Genomic DNA, 13,411 nt, shown 5'->3' with positions numbered 1-13,411 from the left:
ACACGGCCCCTCCCCCCGGGGGGGCACAAAGCACAAAATGATCGAAAACGCCAAAATCTAATACGGGGGGAGGGGCAAAGCGCGGGGGGGGGCGGGGGGCCCCGACATGCGGGGGAGGGGAGGGGGCGTAAGGCAGCGGGGGAGGGGGGGTTGGCACTGCGGGGGGGGAGGGGGCAGCGGCCAGGGGTCCCCGCGGTTTTTGTTCACCTCCCCCCCCCGCCCCCGGCGTCCCCGTCCTCCCCCCCGAGGGTCCCCGCCCCCCCCGGGGCAGGGGCCATCCCCAAGTCCTGCGGGTCCCTTTTCCCCCCCCCCGGGGGGGCCGGGGGGGCTTTGGCACGGTCCCGGCGTTGCTTAAGGCACATTGTCCCCCCCGGGGGGGCGCGGGGGGGCTCAGCTCGAGGGCAGGGCCTGCACGAAGAGCCCGCGGGGGTCGGCCCGGGGCAGCTTGGCCGGGGGCGGCTCCAGGGGGGGCTCCAGGGGGGGCTCCAGGGCATCGGGGGGCCCCTCGCCCCCTCCCAGCCCCAGCTCTGCCGGCAGCTCTTCATCGCTCTCCTCCTCTTCCTCCTCCTCCTCGTCTGGGGGGGAGGAACAATGCGGGATGACCCCCCCAGTGCCCCCCAGCCCCACCCAAAACCAGTGCTGGTGGCGGGGGGCTGCCATCAGCAGGTTCAATTAACACATCACCCCAAAATTAATTAATTACCCTCCCCCCAGGTACCTGCCCCCCTCACCGCCCGGGGTGGGGGCGTGCAGGGACGGGGGTCTCACCCACCTTTGTCGGGGTCCTGCGAGTTCAGGGAGCTGGTCAGGTTCGCAAACTGGGGGGAGCGGGGAGGAAAGGTTCAAATTTGGGGATGTCTGGGGGGGGCACTGGGGATCAGCCCCCCCTAAACACCCCCCCGGGACCCCTCTGAACGCCCCCCACACCCACAGCAGTGACGGGACCCCGAGTGAGGGCCGGGCCCCGCAGCGCGCCCACCTCGCCCATGACGGCGATGGGGCAGGTGCCCCGGGCGCGCGCCACGCGCTGCTCCACCAGGTAGTACATGTACTCGTCGTAGAGCAGCCGGATCAGGTGGAAGGAGCCGAAGCTGGCGGCGCTCCGCAGGGTCAGGTCCCGGATCACCATCGAGCTGGGGGGGCACGGAGGGGGGGTCAGTGGGTCTGGGGGCCGGGGCGCAGCATGGGGTAGGGGGGTCCTGGATGGTCAGGGGAGGGTTGTGGGGTTTTGGGGGCCCTCACCTGTAGAAGGACCACTTGAGCAGGAAGAGCTTGGCGGCGCGGGGCAGGCCGGGCGTGCCCAGGTGCGGGCGCAGGACGCGGCCCACCACGGCGTCCAGCCAGGCCGCCCACTGCTCCAGCGAGTGCTGCTGCCCCAGCGTGGCCTTGAAATCCTGCTCCAGGCGCTGCACCACCCGCGCCTCGCAGCGGCACACCCAGGCCGCCTGCTCCTGCGGGGCGGGACAGCGATGGAGCCTGGCGGGACCCCCGGCCCAGGCACGGCCCAGCCAGGGTGGGATCCAGGCACGGCCCAGCCAGGGCGGGATCCAGGCAGGGCCCTCTGGATCCAGGGACAAAGCCCCAGCTCTAGGGCCAGACCTGGCTCGGCCGCCCCAGCCCCGTTTGGGCTCCCCTCCCACCTGCACGTTGGCGAAGTCGACGCGGTTGAGGTCGCTGAGCATTTGGCTGATCTGGGCCGTGTTCTGGAGCACGGCCCGCGCCGCCTGCGCCAGGTGGTTCAGGGACGTGTAGCGCCGCAGGGTCTGCGCGAAGGCCCCGGCTGCTGCCGCCTGCGGGGCAAGCCGCGGGCTCAGGGGGGCACTGGGACCCCCAGAACCCCCCAAAGCCCCGCAGGGCCCACAGCGCCACCCCCCAGACCTCTCCACCCCCCTCCACAGACCCCTCACTGTGTTCTCCCCAGTTTCTCCCCACTCTGCAAGATCCGTAACCCCCCCAGCAAAGCCCCCAGGCCCCCCAGAGCCCACCTTGACCCGGACCATCTCCTCGGGCATGCTGACCATGGCGTTCCCCAACCAGCTCTCCAGGCTCTTGGCGAAGTTCCGGATCGCCTGGGTCAAGGCACCTGGAAGGGGAGGCAAGAGAGAGAGTGGGGGCGCCGGGGGCGGCTCACCTGGGGGGCCTTTGAGGGGCCACAGCGAAATTTGGGGGGTGTGGGTGAGGGTTTGGGGGTGTCGATTCTCCCTGGAAGCGTTTGAGGAAAGCTGAGTCCTGCTGGACAATGTTTTGGCTTAGGGAGGTTTGCGGGTTTTGGGGGGGTCCATGCGAGGTTTAGGGGGTTCTGGGGGGTCCGGGGGATTTGGGGGCTCACTGGGGATGGGGCGCAGCACGTCGGGCACCAGGATCTCCACCAGCCCCTGGTACAGGGCGTGGTCACAGTCGCGCACCCAGCGCAGGACGGGCTCGTGCCGCGCCAGCAGCAGCAGCCGCCGCCGGGGCAGGCGCCGCTCCGCCTCCTCCTGCCTGCGGAACGGGGGGAGCCGGGGTCACCCCAACACCTGGGGCGAGCCCCTGCAGCCCCAGAGCACCCCCACATCCCCCCCAGCACCCCCACATCCCACCCCAAAGCCGTGTGCACCCGACGTCCTGGGGTCTCAGAACACCCCGTGCCGGGAGGAACCCCCAGGTCCTCAGCACCCCCACACCCATGGGACCCCCCAATCCTGCTGTCCCCCCATGTCCCCCAGTGTCCCCCCTGCAGAACCCCCCAGTTGGAGGCCCCCTCCACTCTCCACTCACGCGTCGGTCTCGCCGCTGCAGCGCCAGAAGCTTTTCCAGAGCATCTCCACCAGCGAGAACTGGAGGTTGATCATCACATCCACGATGGCCTTCGTGGGGCACAGTGCAGTCAGGGGGGCCCCTGGATGCGGGCACGGGGCGGTTTTGGGGTCCGGGGGGGTTCCTACCTCGCAGTGCTCGCGGTAGAGCTGCTGGAACACGCGCAGGTCCTCGGGCCCCGCGCCCTCGGGGAGCCCCTTCCCCTGCACGTTGATCTCGGGGAACTCCGGCAGCGTGCGGGAGGCATCTGCAGGGATCTGGGGGGTCAGGGGGGGCTCCCCAAAATCGGGGAGGGAGGGGTGTTTGTGGGGGGCACGGCTGCGGGGGGGCTCACCCAGGAACTGCTGGTACTGCTGCACCTGGGCGCTGATGTCGGGGACGCTGGGAGGGGCCGGCCCCGAGGACACCCCGTTGGTGACCCCCCCCTCCATCTTCTGCACGGGTTTGAGGCTGCGGGGGCAGGAGGAGGGTGAGGATCAGCGGGGTTTTGGGGGTGTGGAGAGGGGATTTGGGGTGCCCCTCACCGCTGTTTCTGGGCGAAGGGCTGCTGGCGCATGGCCAGGTGCTGCTGGTCCTCCACCAGCCGCAGCAGCGGCGACCCCGCCTTGATGCGCAGCCCGTAGTAGTGGTACTTGGAGTTCCCCCTGGAAGAGAGCAGGGGGGTTTGGGGGGGCTGGGACCCCCCTGGGCAGCTCAGGGGTGCTGCAATGAGGATGTCCTGGCGGTTTTGGGGGCCCTGACCTGGTGCCGAGGCGCCGCGTGCGCAGCCCCATGAACACGGAGCGGATCAGCTTCCCGAAGGAGGCGGCGTTGACGGGCTCCAGCTTGTGGCCCTGGCAGTGCAGCAGGTAGTGGCAGTACAGCGCGCTGCGGGGCAGGCTCACCCCCTCCGCCGTCTCGTAGTTGTCCAGCAGCCACTGCACCTGTGGGGGGGGTCAAAGGGGGGTTATCCGCACCCCAAAACTGCCCTCGACCCCTCTGTCCCCACCTGTGCCCCGCCAAGGCCGCCCAACCCCGTCCCCAGCACCAAACCTGCCCCAGAGCCCCTCTCCTCACGGGCTTTGCCCCAAATTCTGAGGGGTGGGAGGGTTGGGGTAAGGAGTCACGGTGTTATCTGTGGGGAAGGGATGTCCCTGTGCCCAAAGCTCACAGAGTTTCCTTCCCAAAATCTCAGCATTTCCCTTGTGCATCTCCATTTTCCCCCCTAAACCTCCCATTCCACCCCCAAGCATTTCATTCCAAACCTTTCCTCTTTCTCTAGACTGCATTTCCCCACATCTCCCACTTTGCCCCAACTCTACAATTCACCCCCAACCCTCCACATTTCTGCCCCCTTTCCCATCCCAAACCTCCTGGATCCCCCCAGACCCTACAGCAAAGCCCCCGCCCCCCCCCGAGGGCTGTGTCCCCTCCTGTCCCCTCCTGTCCCCGATGCCCCCCTGGCCCTCCCAAGGGCCGTGTCCCCTCCTGTCCCCTATGCCCTCCCTAGGGCTGTGTCCCCTCCTGTCCCCTCCTGTCCCCGATGCCCCCCTGGCCCCCCCGAGGGCTGTGTCCCCTCCTGTCCCCTCCTGTCCCTGATGCCCCCCTGGCCCCTCCGAGGGCTGTGTCCCCTCCTGTCCCTGATGCCCCCCTGGCCCCCCCGAGGGCTGTGTCCCCTCCTGTCCCCTCCTGTCCCTGATGCCCCCTGGCCCCCCCAGAGGACTGTGTCCCCTCCTGTCCCCTCCAGTCCTCCCCAGGGCTGTGTCCCCTCCTGTCCCCTCCTGTCCCCGATGCCCCCCAGCCCTCCCAAGGGCCGTGTCCCCTCCTGTCCCCCCTCCTGTCCCCCACTGTCCCCTCCTGTCCCTGATGCCCCCCAGCTCTCCCAAGGGTTGTGTCCCCTCCTGTCCCCGATGCCCCCCTGGCCCCCCCCCGAGGGCCGTGTCCCCTCCTGTCCCCCCTCTTGTCCCCGATGCCCCCCCGAGGGCCTTGTCCCCTCCTGTCCCCGATGCCCCCCTGGACACCCCCCGAGGGCCGTGTCCCCTCCTGTCCCCTCCTGTCCCCGATGCTCCCCTGGCCCCCCCCAGGGCCGTGTCCCCTCCTGTCCCCCCTCCTGTCCCCTCCTGTCCCCTATGCCCCCTCGAGGGCCGTGTCCCCTCCTGTCCCCTCCTGTCCCCGATGCCCCCCTGGCCCCCCGAGGGCCGTGTCCCCTCCTGTCCCCTCCTGTCCCCGATGCCCCCCTGGCCCCTCTGAGGGCTGTGTCCCCTCCTGTCCCCTCCTGTCCCCGATGCCCCCCAGCCCTCCCAAGGACCGTGTCCCCTCCTGTCCCCTCTCCTGTCCCCTCCTGTCCCTGATGCCCCCCTGGCCCCCCCCAGGGCCATGTCCCCTCTCCTGTCCCCTCCTGTCCCCGATGCCCCCCCGAGGGCCGTGTCCCCTCCTGTCCCCTCTCCTGTCCCCGATGCCCCCCTGGCCCCCCCAGGGCTGTCCCCCCTCCTGTCCCCTCCTGTCCCCTCCTGTCCCCTCCTGTCCCCGATGCCCCCCCAGCCCCCCCCGAGGACCGTGTCCCCTCCTGTCCCCCCCCCATCCCCTCCTGTCCCCTCCTGTCCCTGATGCCCCCCCAAGGGCTGTGTCCCCTCCTGTCCCCGATGCCCCCCCAGCCCCCCCCAGGGCTGTGTCCCCTCCTGTCCCCTCCTGTCCCCGATGCCCCCCTGGCCCCCCCCAGGGCTGTGTCCCCTCCTGTCCCTGATGCCCCCCCAGCCCCCCCCAGGGCTGTGTCCCCTCCTGTCCCCCATGCCCCCCCAGCCCCCCCGAGGGCCGTGTCCCCTCTCCTGTCCCCTCCTGGCTTCCCCCCGAGGGCCGTGTCCCCTCCTGTCCCCTCCTGTCCCCCCCTGTCCCCCCCGTCCCCCCCCGTCCGCTCACCGTGGCGGGCGAGGCGCGGGTGGTGTGGGCGTAGGCCGCCCCGCCGCCCCCCATGTACCCCCCCTGGATCACGTAGGTGCCCCCGCCGGGGGTCCCGGGGGTGGCGGTGCCGCTCTGGGGGGGGGGGGGGCGCGGGGGGGCTCCCCAGGATCTGCCCCCCCGCCACGTACATGGGCACGGGGGTGCTGGCGGGGGGGGCCTGCGAGCTGGCCGGGGGGGGCGGCGGGGGGGGGCTGGGCTGCACCGCGGCCCCCCCGGCCCCCTCGAAGTAGCCCCCCGAGTTCTGCCCGAACAGCGGCGTCTCGGCGAACGGGAACGAGCCCGAGCGGCTGCGGGGGGAAAGTACAGGGTGATGGGGGGGGGTCAGACCGGCCTGGAGACCCCCCCGAGGGGCTGCAGGGGTGACAGGGGGACACGGGGGTCACTCACATGGCACCGGGGGGGTACGAGCCATCCCCCCCCTCCACGTAGGACACGGGGGTGGGGAACACGTGCTGCACCGGGGGCAGCTGCTGCACCTGGGGGGGACACACGCGGCGGGCGGGGGGGTCAGCGGGGGGCACCCCCCAACACCCCCCGTCCCCCCCGAACGGCCCCCGCTCACCTCCTGCGGGGTGCCGGGCTTGGGGGCGGCCGTGGCGCTGGGGGCTGGGGAGCGCTGGGGGCACAGGGGGGGCACCCCCGGCTCAGCTCGGGGCGCTCGGCAGCCCCGGTTTAACCCTTCCAGCACCGCCTGAGCCCGCGGAACACCCACTCCGACCATTCCACCCCACCCCATTTCACTCCAGTTTTATTCCAGTTCCGCCCTTCTCACCCCATTTTGCCCCATTCCACCCCAGCTTCATCCCAATTCACCCCATTCCAAACCCATTTTAAACCCACTCCCACCCCATTTTACCCCATTCCTGCCCATTTTGGGCAACTTTAGTCAAATGTTATCCCCTCCCAGCCCATTTTAACCACACTTCGCCCCGCTCCAGTCCCAATTTCCACCCAGTTCTCCCCGGTTTTTCGCACCTGCTGCGCCCCCGGGCTGGGCCCGGGCTGGGGCGGCGCGGGCGGGGCTGGGCTGCCCTCGGCGCCCTCCGGGGGCCGCAGCCCCTCTGCTTTGGGGACAAAAACGGCACATTCGGGTCAGACTCTCCCCTCTCCCCAGTCCCGGGGTCACCCCCACGGGCGGGATTTTGGGGCAGACCGCGGCGGTTTCGGGGCGCTCACCGGCCACGGTGACCACGATGAACTGCTGGGGAGGGGGCGCGGGCGCGGGGGGCGCCGGGGGGGGCGCGCCGGGGGCGGTGCCTCCCGGAAGCTCCGCCCCAAAGGGGGCGGTGCCGGCGGGAGGCGGTGCCGAGGGCGGCGGCTGCTGCTGCTGTGACGTCGTCGCCGTCAGCTCGGTGACGAAGGAGGGTTGGGTCGCCATGGCGACGTCTAGGGCAGTGACGTCATAGTGACGGGTGACGTCAGGGTAGGATTGACGTCACCGCGGGAAAAAAAGGGCCGTGCTACCCCCCGCACGTGACATCCCGCGTGACGTCACGACAAAGCGCTGCCCCAGGGATGCCCACGAGTGACGTCACGACTCGCCCGTGACATCACCGCGCGGGAGGGGGCGTGTTCAGCCGCGACCCGCGCGCCCACATTGGCTCCCGCCCCCCGCCCCGCCTCCCCATTGGCCGGCCCGCCCGCCAATCGCGCCGCGCGCTCAAGCCCCGCCCTCCCCGCCCAGGCCCGCTGCCCCCCCCCCGCTCCCCCCTTCACCCCCCCGCCGCCATTTTGGCGGCGCCGCTCGGACCCACCTGCCCGCGGCCGCCGCCGGGGCCCCGCGCGGGCTCCGCCTGCCCCCGGTGCCGCGGCTGCTGCTGCCGGCGGGGCCCGACGGAGCTGGGGGCAGCGGCGGCAGGGGCCGGGCCGGGCCGGAGCGCGGTCGCCACGGTGACCGTGGCTATGGCGGCCTCCCTGGTCCCTCACCGGGGCAACTGTTGCTACCCGCCTCGGCGGCGGGCGGGGCCCGCCGCATAGGTCCCGCCCATCACTCCTATTGGCTATCATTCTCCGCTGACCCGCGTTGGTTGGTCAAGCCACGCGTCGCTCCGCGCAAGCCCCACCCCTCGCTCGTCTCATTGGTTAGTCCGTGCGTCTATCAGCGCTTCCTGAGGGAGGTGTGGAGGGCGGGGCCACGCGGGGAGCTGGCGCAAAGCTATTGGCCAGCCTGGCTGCCGATCAACACGAGGGGTGAGCGCGCCGCGGGCAGCGGGGGCTGCCGGGAGATGTGGTCCCTGGCGGCAGAGGTGCCTCGTGACGTCACGGAAGCGTGACGCCATTGCCGGACTGTTTTCACGGCGTTCCTCCCTAAGTGGCGCTGCCGAGGGGTTTAATTAACGCTGTGGCCGGGAGAACGGGCGGTTTAATCGAGGAATAAAACGGGGGTTCAGCCGTAGGGATCTTAGGACCTAGAGGCGCAGCCTGCGCCTGCGAGCATTCCTAAGGCCGTGCTTTCCGCGGGGCGCTATCGGTCCTTTAAACAGCTACAATTATTCTACAGAGCTGCGCCGGGTCAGGATGGGGCGCAGGTGCGAGGGGGACCCCAGCTCAGCTTCCGGCAGTGTCATGGCGGCCGCGCCGTGAAGCACGACGGGAAACGTAGTCCCGGGGTGCGTCACGTGAGGCCGGCGGCACCGCCCACGGTAGGCGGGGTCTCAGCGGAGGGGCGTGGTTGGCTGAAAGGATGTCACGTGCCGGCGTGTCACGTGAGCCCCGAGCGCTTCCGGGGCGCCATGGGGCCGGGGGTGGCGGTGAGGGGCGGGGGGTGGCGGTGAGGGGCGGGGGGTGGCGGTGAGGGGCGGGGGGCGGCGGTGAGGGGCCGGGGGCGGCGGTGAGGGGCGGGGGGCGGCGGTGAGGGGCGGGGGGCGCGGCTGTCCCGGGGGGCGCGGCTGTCCCGGGGTCCCGGCTCGGGGGGAGTCCTGGTGCTGGGATGTCCCAGTTTGGTCTCAGTTTCGGGGGGAGGGTCCCGGCTCTGGAGGGGTTTTGGGGGGGGGTTCTTGGTTTTGGGGGCGGCTCTCGGGGGTCTCGGTGACTCCCCCTTTTCCCCCCCCAGCGCTCCCTCCGCCGGGCCTGGGCCGGCGCCCGGCGCTGCCTGCACAGGACGGTCCCCGCCCGCGCCCCCCCGCTCATCCCCATCGTGGTGGAGCAGACTGTGAGTAGGGGGCGGCCCCTGTGACCCCCAAACCCCCTCGGCCTCCTTCGGACCCCCACAAGCCCGCCGAAAACACCTCCGAGCCCCCTCGATTGCTCCGACCCCCTTCCCGCCTTCCCCTCCTCGTTCCCTCAATCCTCCAAACTCCAGCCCCATCCCAGCTCCCCCCTCCTCTTTTTGTCCGGACCCACCCCCAGACCTCTGAGCCCCCAAAGCCCCCTGACCCCTCTCCAGCCCCCTGACCCCTCTCCAGCCCCCTGACCCCTCTTTTCGCTGCCAGGGCCGGGGGGAGCGAGCCTACGACATCTACTCGCGGCTGCTGCGGGAGCGAATCGTTTGTGTCATGGGGCCGGTGGGTACCCCCGGGGGGGGCTCGGGAACCCCCTGAGGGTCCCGGGGACCCCCTGACCCCTCCGTGTGCCCCCCACTCCCCACAGATCGATGACAGCCTGGCCAGCCTGGTGATCGCCCAGCTGCTGTTCCTGCAGTCCGAGAGCAACAAGAAACCCATCCACATGTACATCAACAGCCCCGGTGAGGCTGGGGGGCTCTAGGAGGCTGGGGAGGGGCTGGGGGGCGTTTGGGGGAGGGCTAGGGGTCTGAAAGGGGAGATGGGACCACCTGGAGAAGGTTGCAGACCCCTAACCCCCCTCCCTGGGGCCAGAAAAGGGGGGTTGGGGGCATTGGGGGAATCTGCGGGGTCAAGGAGGGTTTGGGGGTGTCCAGGGGGGTGTCCACCCCCACCAGGGGCTTGGTGACCCTGCCTTGACCACCCCAAACGGGGCTGCTGTGGCTCTTTGGGATCTCTGACGGGGTGTGAACGCCCAGGGCGGGTTTTGGGGTGTCCCTAACGGGGTTTTCCCGCCCAGGGGGCTCGGTGACCTCGGGGCTGGCCATCTACGACACGATGCAGTACGTGCTGACCCCGGTGTGCACGTGGTGCGTGGGGCAGGCGGCCAGCATGGGCTCGCTGCTGCTGGCGGCCGGCGCGCCCGGCATGCGCCACGCGCTGCCCAACGCCCGCATCATGGTGCACCAGCCCTCGGGGGGGGCCCGGGTATGGCCCCCTGCCCCACGGGGCCGGGGAGGGGCTGGGCAGGGGCTCGGGGGGCAGCGGGTGGCGCTGGAAGGTGGAGGAGAAATTTGGGGAGGGTGGGGAAGGGCTTGGGGAGACCCTGAAATGTGGGGAGGGGTGTGTTCCCCGTGTTTCTGTGGGGAGGGGGCTCTGAAGGAGGGAGGGCAGTGCCTGGAAGGGAGAAAGGGGGACCCTGGGTGGAGGGAGACACGCTGGGACCCCCCAGGGGATACTGGGGGGTGGGTGGCCATGGGACATCCCCCCCTCCCAAGGCTGTGGGGCAGGGCTGGAGATGCCCCAAACTCCCCCAGACCCTCCTGAGCCCCCCAAAACCCCCCACCCAGGGCCAGGCCACTGACATCGCCATCCAGGCTGAGGAAATCCTGAAGCTGAAGCGCCAGATCAACGGGCTCTATTCCAAACACACGGGGCAGCCACTGCCCGTCATCGGTGAGGTACCCCCAGAGCCCCCAGTACCCCCCAGTTTCCACTGGAGATTCCCCTGACCCCCCTGCTCCTCCCCAGAGGCCGCCATGGAGCGGGACCGGTACATGAGCCCGGTGGAGGCGCAGGAATTCGGGCTCCTGGACCAGGTGCTGGTGCATCCCCCACCACGTGGCGAGGATGAGCCCCGGCTGGTGCAGAAGGAGCCCCCCAACAGCCCCTCCGGGCCCCCCCAAGTCCCCCCGGCATGCTGAGACCCCCCGGCAGTGTTGGGGCACACTTTGGAGTGGGGGAGCTCTGGGATCCCCTTTCCCTGCTGTATTCCTGTGTGGAAATAAAGGGCTGTGGAACCCAAGGGAGTCCTGGAGGGATTTTGGGGGGATTCAGGGCTGTGGAACCCGAGTGAGTCCTGGAGGGATTTTGGGGGGATTCAGGGCTGTGGAACCCAAGGGAGTCCTGGAGGGATTTTGGGGGGATTCAGGGCTGTGGAACCCGAGTGAGTCCTGGAGGGATTTCGGGGGGATTCAGGGCTGTGGAACCCGAGTGAGTCTGGAGGGATTTTGGGGGGATTCAGGGCCGTGCTGGGGGCTGGGAGGGGCTGTTGAGGGGGGGCAAGGAGGCACTTTGGGGGTGAAGAGACAGGGTTTGGGGGACATGGGAGAGTTTCTGGGGTCTGTGAATGGACTGGGGGCCCAGGAGGGAGTCTGGGTTTGCGAGAGGGGATTTTGGAGCGAGCGACATCGGCGACATGGTGAGCTGCACCCGAGTCCTCCCGGCCGCCAGGCGGCGCCCTCCGCGCGGCTCAGCCCGGGGTCCTCCGAGCCGCCAGGCGGCGCCGGCCGCACTCCCTCATGCAGCGCGCGCGCGGCCTGTGGCGGGCGGGGGTCGCCGCCACCCTCGGGGGGTCCCGGGCGCTCTCGGGGCCTCCCGGGGCCGGTTCGGGGGCTCCCGGGGCCGGTTCGGGGGGTCCCGGGGGAGGGCTGGGCCCCGAGGCCGAGGCGGACCCGGCGCTGCTCCGCGCCAGCAGCCCCGAGCTGGCCCGGCGGCTCCGCGGGCTCGCGCTGGTCCGGGGCGGTTTCGTGAGCGAGGGGGAGGCGGCGGAGCTGCTGCGGGAGGTGGAGCCGGGGCTGCGGCGGGGCCGGTACCAGAACGACCACTGGGACCGGGTGAGGGGCCGGGGGGGAGGAGGAGGTCACAGGAGGTTGGGGCAGCACAGAAGGTCACGGCGTTGTTCTGAGGTCAAAGGTCAGAGGTCAGAGTTAACCCCGCGGTTTGTCCCGCCAGGCCATCACCGGGTACCGGGAGACGGAGCGGGGCCTGCGGGGGGGCGCGGGGCGGGCGCTGCTGCTCCGGGTGACCCCCGCGTTCCCTCCCCGCAGCCCCCCCCGGCCCAGCGCGCACGTCCTGGACCTGCTGCCGGGGGGGGCCGTGGGGCCGCACGTGGACAGCGTCAAGGTGGGGCCGGGGGGGCTCCCCGGGCTGGGGTCCCCGGAGGGTTTGGGTGAGGAAGTTTTGGGGGTCCTGGAGCGGTTTGAGGGGGTCTCAGGTGTGTCCGCCCCCCCCCAGTTCTGTGGCTGCACCATCGCGGGGGTGTCGCTGCTGTCCCCCAGTGTCCTGCGGCTCCAGAGCCTCCGGGACCCCCAGGACTGGGTGGAGCTGCTGCTGGAGCCAGGGTCCCTCTACATCCTCCGGTGGGTTTGGGGGAGCCCTGGGGAACTCCCCATGGGGGTTTGGGGACCCCTGTTGGGGAGCTGGAAACCCCCTGACCCCCGATCCCCTCCAGGGGTGCTGCCAGGTACGAGTTCACCCACGAGATCCTCCCGGACGAGAAATCGTTTTTTGGGGGGCTCCGGGTGCCGCGGGGGCGCCGGGTCGCCCTGATCTTCCGCAACGACCCCCCTGGTGAGAACCCTCCAAAAGCCCCCCGGGACCCCCAGGCTGGGACCCTTCTGGGGCGAGCAGGGGACTGTAAGAGCCCCCCCAGCATGTCCTGAGCTGCTCAAGTTTCCCCTAAGACCCCAAACCCCCCCGGGGACCCCCCAAAACCCATCTGGGAGTCCCTTAAAATCCCCCCCACACCTGCTAAACATCCCCCCAGACCTCCCCCCAGAGAGCCCTGAAATCCGCCCCTGACAGTCTCCGTTTCCCCCTCGCCGCAGAGACACCTCCGGACCCTCTCAGCGACCTCCCAGCGTTTATTGAGGACCCCCGCGAGCCCCCAGCCCCGAAATGAGCTCCCCCAATAAACAGCGATGCCCCTGCACTCGGCTCTTGGGGGGCTGTTTTGGGGGAGCCTTTGGGGAGCTCCCAAACCCCCCCGAGCTGACAGCCAGGGGGTGCTTTTGGGGGTGCTTGGAGGGACCCCCAAACCTCCCCCCGACACATGGGGAGGAGTTTTGGGGGCGGGGGGGGGTAGTTTTGAAGGGAAGCACTTCTGACCGGCCAGGAGGGGATTGAGGTTTTTTTTTTGGGGGGGGGTCTCACCCCAGGCAGGCGCAGGCCCCCGCCGAGAGCTGCGGCAGCCGCTGCCAGCGCAGCCCCGAGTCCAGGAACACCACGTCCTCGTAGCGGGTGGGGCGGCAGCAGGGCCCCCCCGCGGGCCCCCCCGGGCCCAGCACGGCCCCCAGCGCCAGCCCGTGCAGGGTGGGGGGCGCGGGGCAGCCCCCCCCGCAGTAGCGGAACACGACGGTCTCGGGGGAGGGGTACCCCAGCCCCAGCGCCCCCACCCCAACCGAGACGCTGCGGAGCCCGCAGGGGGCGGCGGGGGGCGCGGCGGGGGGGGCGCGGCAGGGCCCGAGCAGCAGGAGGAGGAGGAGGAGGAGGAGGAGGAAGCACCAAGAGAGTCCCGGCCTCGCCATCCTGAGTCCCCTCCGGACAATCCAGGGGGGCCAGGGGGATTTATGGGGGGCGCAGGGGGAGGGGCTGGGGGCGGGGGAGGAGGAGGGGATTAACTCTGACCCCCCCCCCCAGGGGGTTTGGGGGGCACCGACTCCCCTTGCCAGCGGAAA

At 70.8% G+C, this 13,411-nt stretch overlaps 5 protein-coding genes across 5 annotated transcripts; 2 read left to right on the top strand and 3 right to left on the bottom strand.

The window, feature by feature from the left end:
• Positions 1-226: 226 nt before the first annotated feature.
• RFX1 (regulatory factor X1) lies at positions 227-5,863 on the bottom strand. The gene is given in 14 exon segments (XM_033083792.1): positions 227-575; positions 773-818; positions 980-1,133; positions 1,243-1,451; positions 1,641-1,790; positions 1,986-2,083; positions 2,330-2,481; positions 2,758-2,846; positions 2,925-3,043; positions 3,131-3,246; positions 3,321-3,440; positions 3,538-3,719; positions 5,692-5,820; positions 5,822-5,863. Coding segments are annotated over 14 exon segments (1,791 nt in total). The 3' UTR covers positions 227-390.
• Positions 5,864-5,872: 9 nt separating this feature from the next.
• On the bottom strand, positions 5,873-6,690 carry LOC117009427 (MHC class II regulatory factor RFX1-like; the record flags this gene model as incomplete). Its single annotated transcript, XM_033083663.1, has 3 exons — positions 6,296-6,690; positions 6,121-6,209; positions 5,873-6,020 (listed from the first exon to the last, which is right to left on the bottom strand). Coding segments are annotated over exons 1-3 (411 nt in total), but the record flags the coding sequence as incomplete, so codon positions are not given.
• A 1,772-nt stretch (positions 6,691-8,462) lies between these two features.
• LOC117009550 (caseinolytic mitochondrial matrix peptidase proteolytic subunit) lies at positions 8,463-10,756 on the top strand. Its single transcript, XM_033083795.2, has 7 exons — positions 8,463-8,483; positions 8,786-8,884; positions 9,165-9,236; positions 9,322-9,418; positions 9,754-9,941; positions 10,304-10,409; positions 10,485-10,756. The coding sequence occupies exons 1-7, from the start codon at positions 8,466-8,468 to the stop codon at positions 10,655-10,657; spliced, it is 753 nt and encodes a 250-aa protein (XP_032939686.1). The 5' UTR covers positions 8,463-8,465; the 3' UTR covers positions 10,658-10,756.
• Positions 10,757-11,254: 498 nt separating this feature from the next.
• Positions 11,255-12,666, top strand: ALKBH7 (alkB homolog 7). The gene is made up of 5 exons (XM_033083662.1): positions 11,255-11,569; positions 11,688-11,858; positions 11,970-12,094; positions 12,187-12,305; positions 12,563-12,666. Exons 1-5 carry the CDS (start codon positions 11,255-11,257, stop codon positions 12,634-12,636), a joined length of 804 nt encoding a protein of 267 aa, XP_032939553.1. The 3' UTR covers positions 12,637-12,666.
• PSPN (persephin) lies at positions 12,581-13,323 on the bottom strand. The gene has a single exon (XM_033083796.1). The coding sequence runs from the start codon at positions 13,259-13,261 to the stop codon at positions 12,884-12,886; it is 378 nt and encodes a 125-aa protein (XP_032939687.1). The 5' UTR covers positions 13,262-13,323; the 3' UTR covers positions 12,581-12,883.
• Positions 13,324-13,411: the final 88 nt, after the last annotated feature.

The sequence above is a fragment of the Catharus ustulatus genome, chromosome 33 (assembly GCF_009819885.2).
Source record: "Catharus ustulatus isolate bCatUst1 chromosome 33, bCatUst1.pri.v2, whole genome shotgun sequence".
NCBI classification, from domain to species: Eukaryota; Metazoa; Chordata; class Aves; order Passeriformes; family Turdidae; genus Catharus; species Catharus ustulatus.
The sequence above is the reverse complement of the archived record's forward strand: the minus strand, read 5'-3'. Positions and strand labels throughout refer to the sequence as shown.

Bases quoted from the DNA above. Each gene is read 5' to 3' on its own strand.
- LOC117009550 (XM_033083795.2), top strand. The intron at 9,419-9,753 runs GTGAGGCTGGGG...TTTCCCGCCCAG, and splicing joins CATGTACATCAACAGCCCCG to GGGGCTCGGTGACCTCGGGG. The intron at 10,410-10,484 runs GTGAGGTACCCC...GCTCCTCCCCAG, and splicing joins GCAGCCACTGCCCGTCATCG to AGGCCGCCATGGAGCGGGAC.
- ALKBH7 (XM_033083662.1), top strand. From the start codon at position 11,255: ATGCAGCGCGCGCGCGGCCTGTGGCGGGCGGGGGTCGCCGCCACCCTC. The intron at 12,095-12,186 runs GTGGGTTTGGGG...GATCCCCTCCAG, and splicing joins GGGTCCCTCTACATCCTCCG to GGGTGCTGCCAGGTACGAGT. The intron at 12,306-12,562 runs GTGAGAACCCTC...CCCTCGCCGCAG, and splicing joins CTTCCGCAACGACCCCCCTG to AGACACCTCCGGACCCTCTC.
- PSPN (XM_033083796.1), bottom strand. From the start codon at position 13,261: ATGGCGAGGCCGGGACTCTCTTGGTGCTTCCTCCTCCTCCTCCTCCTC.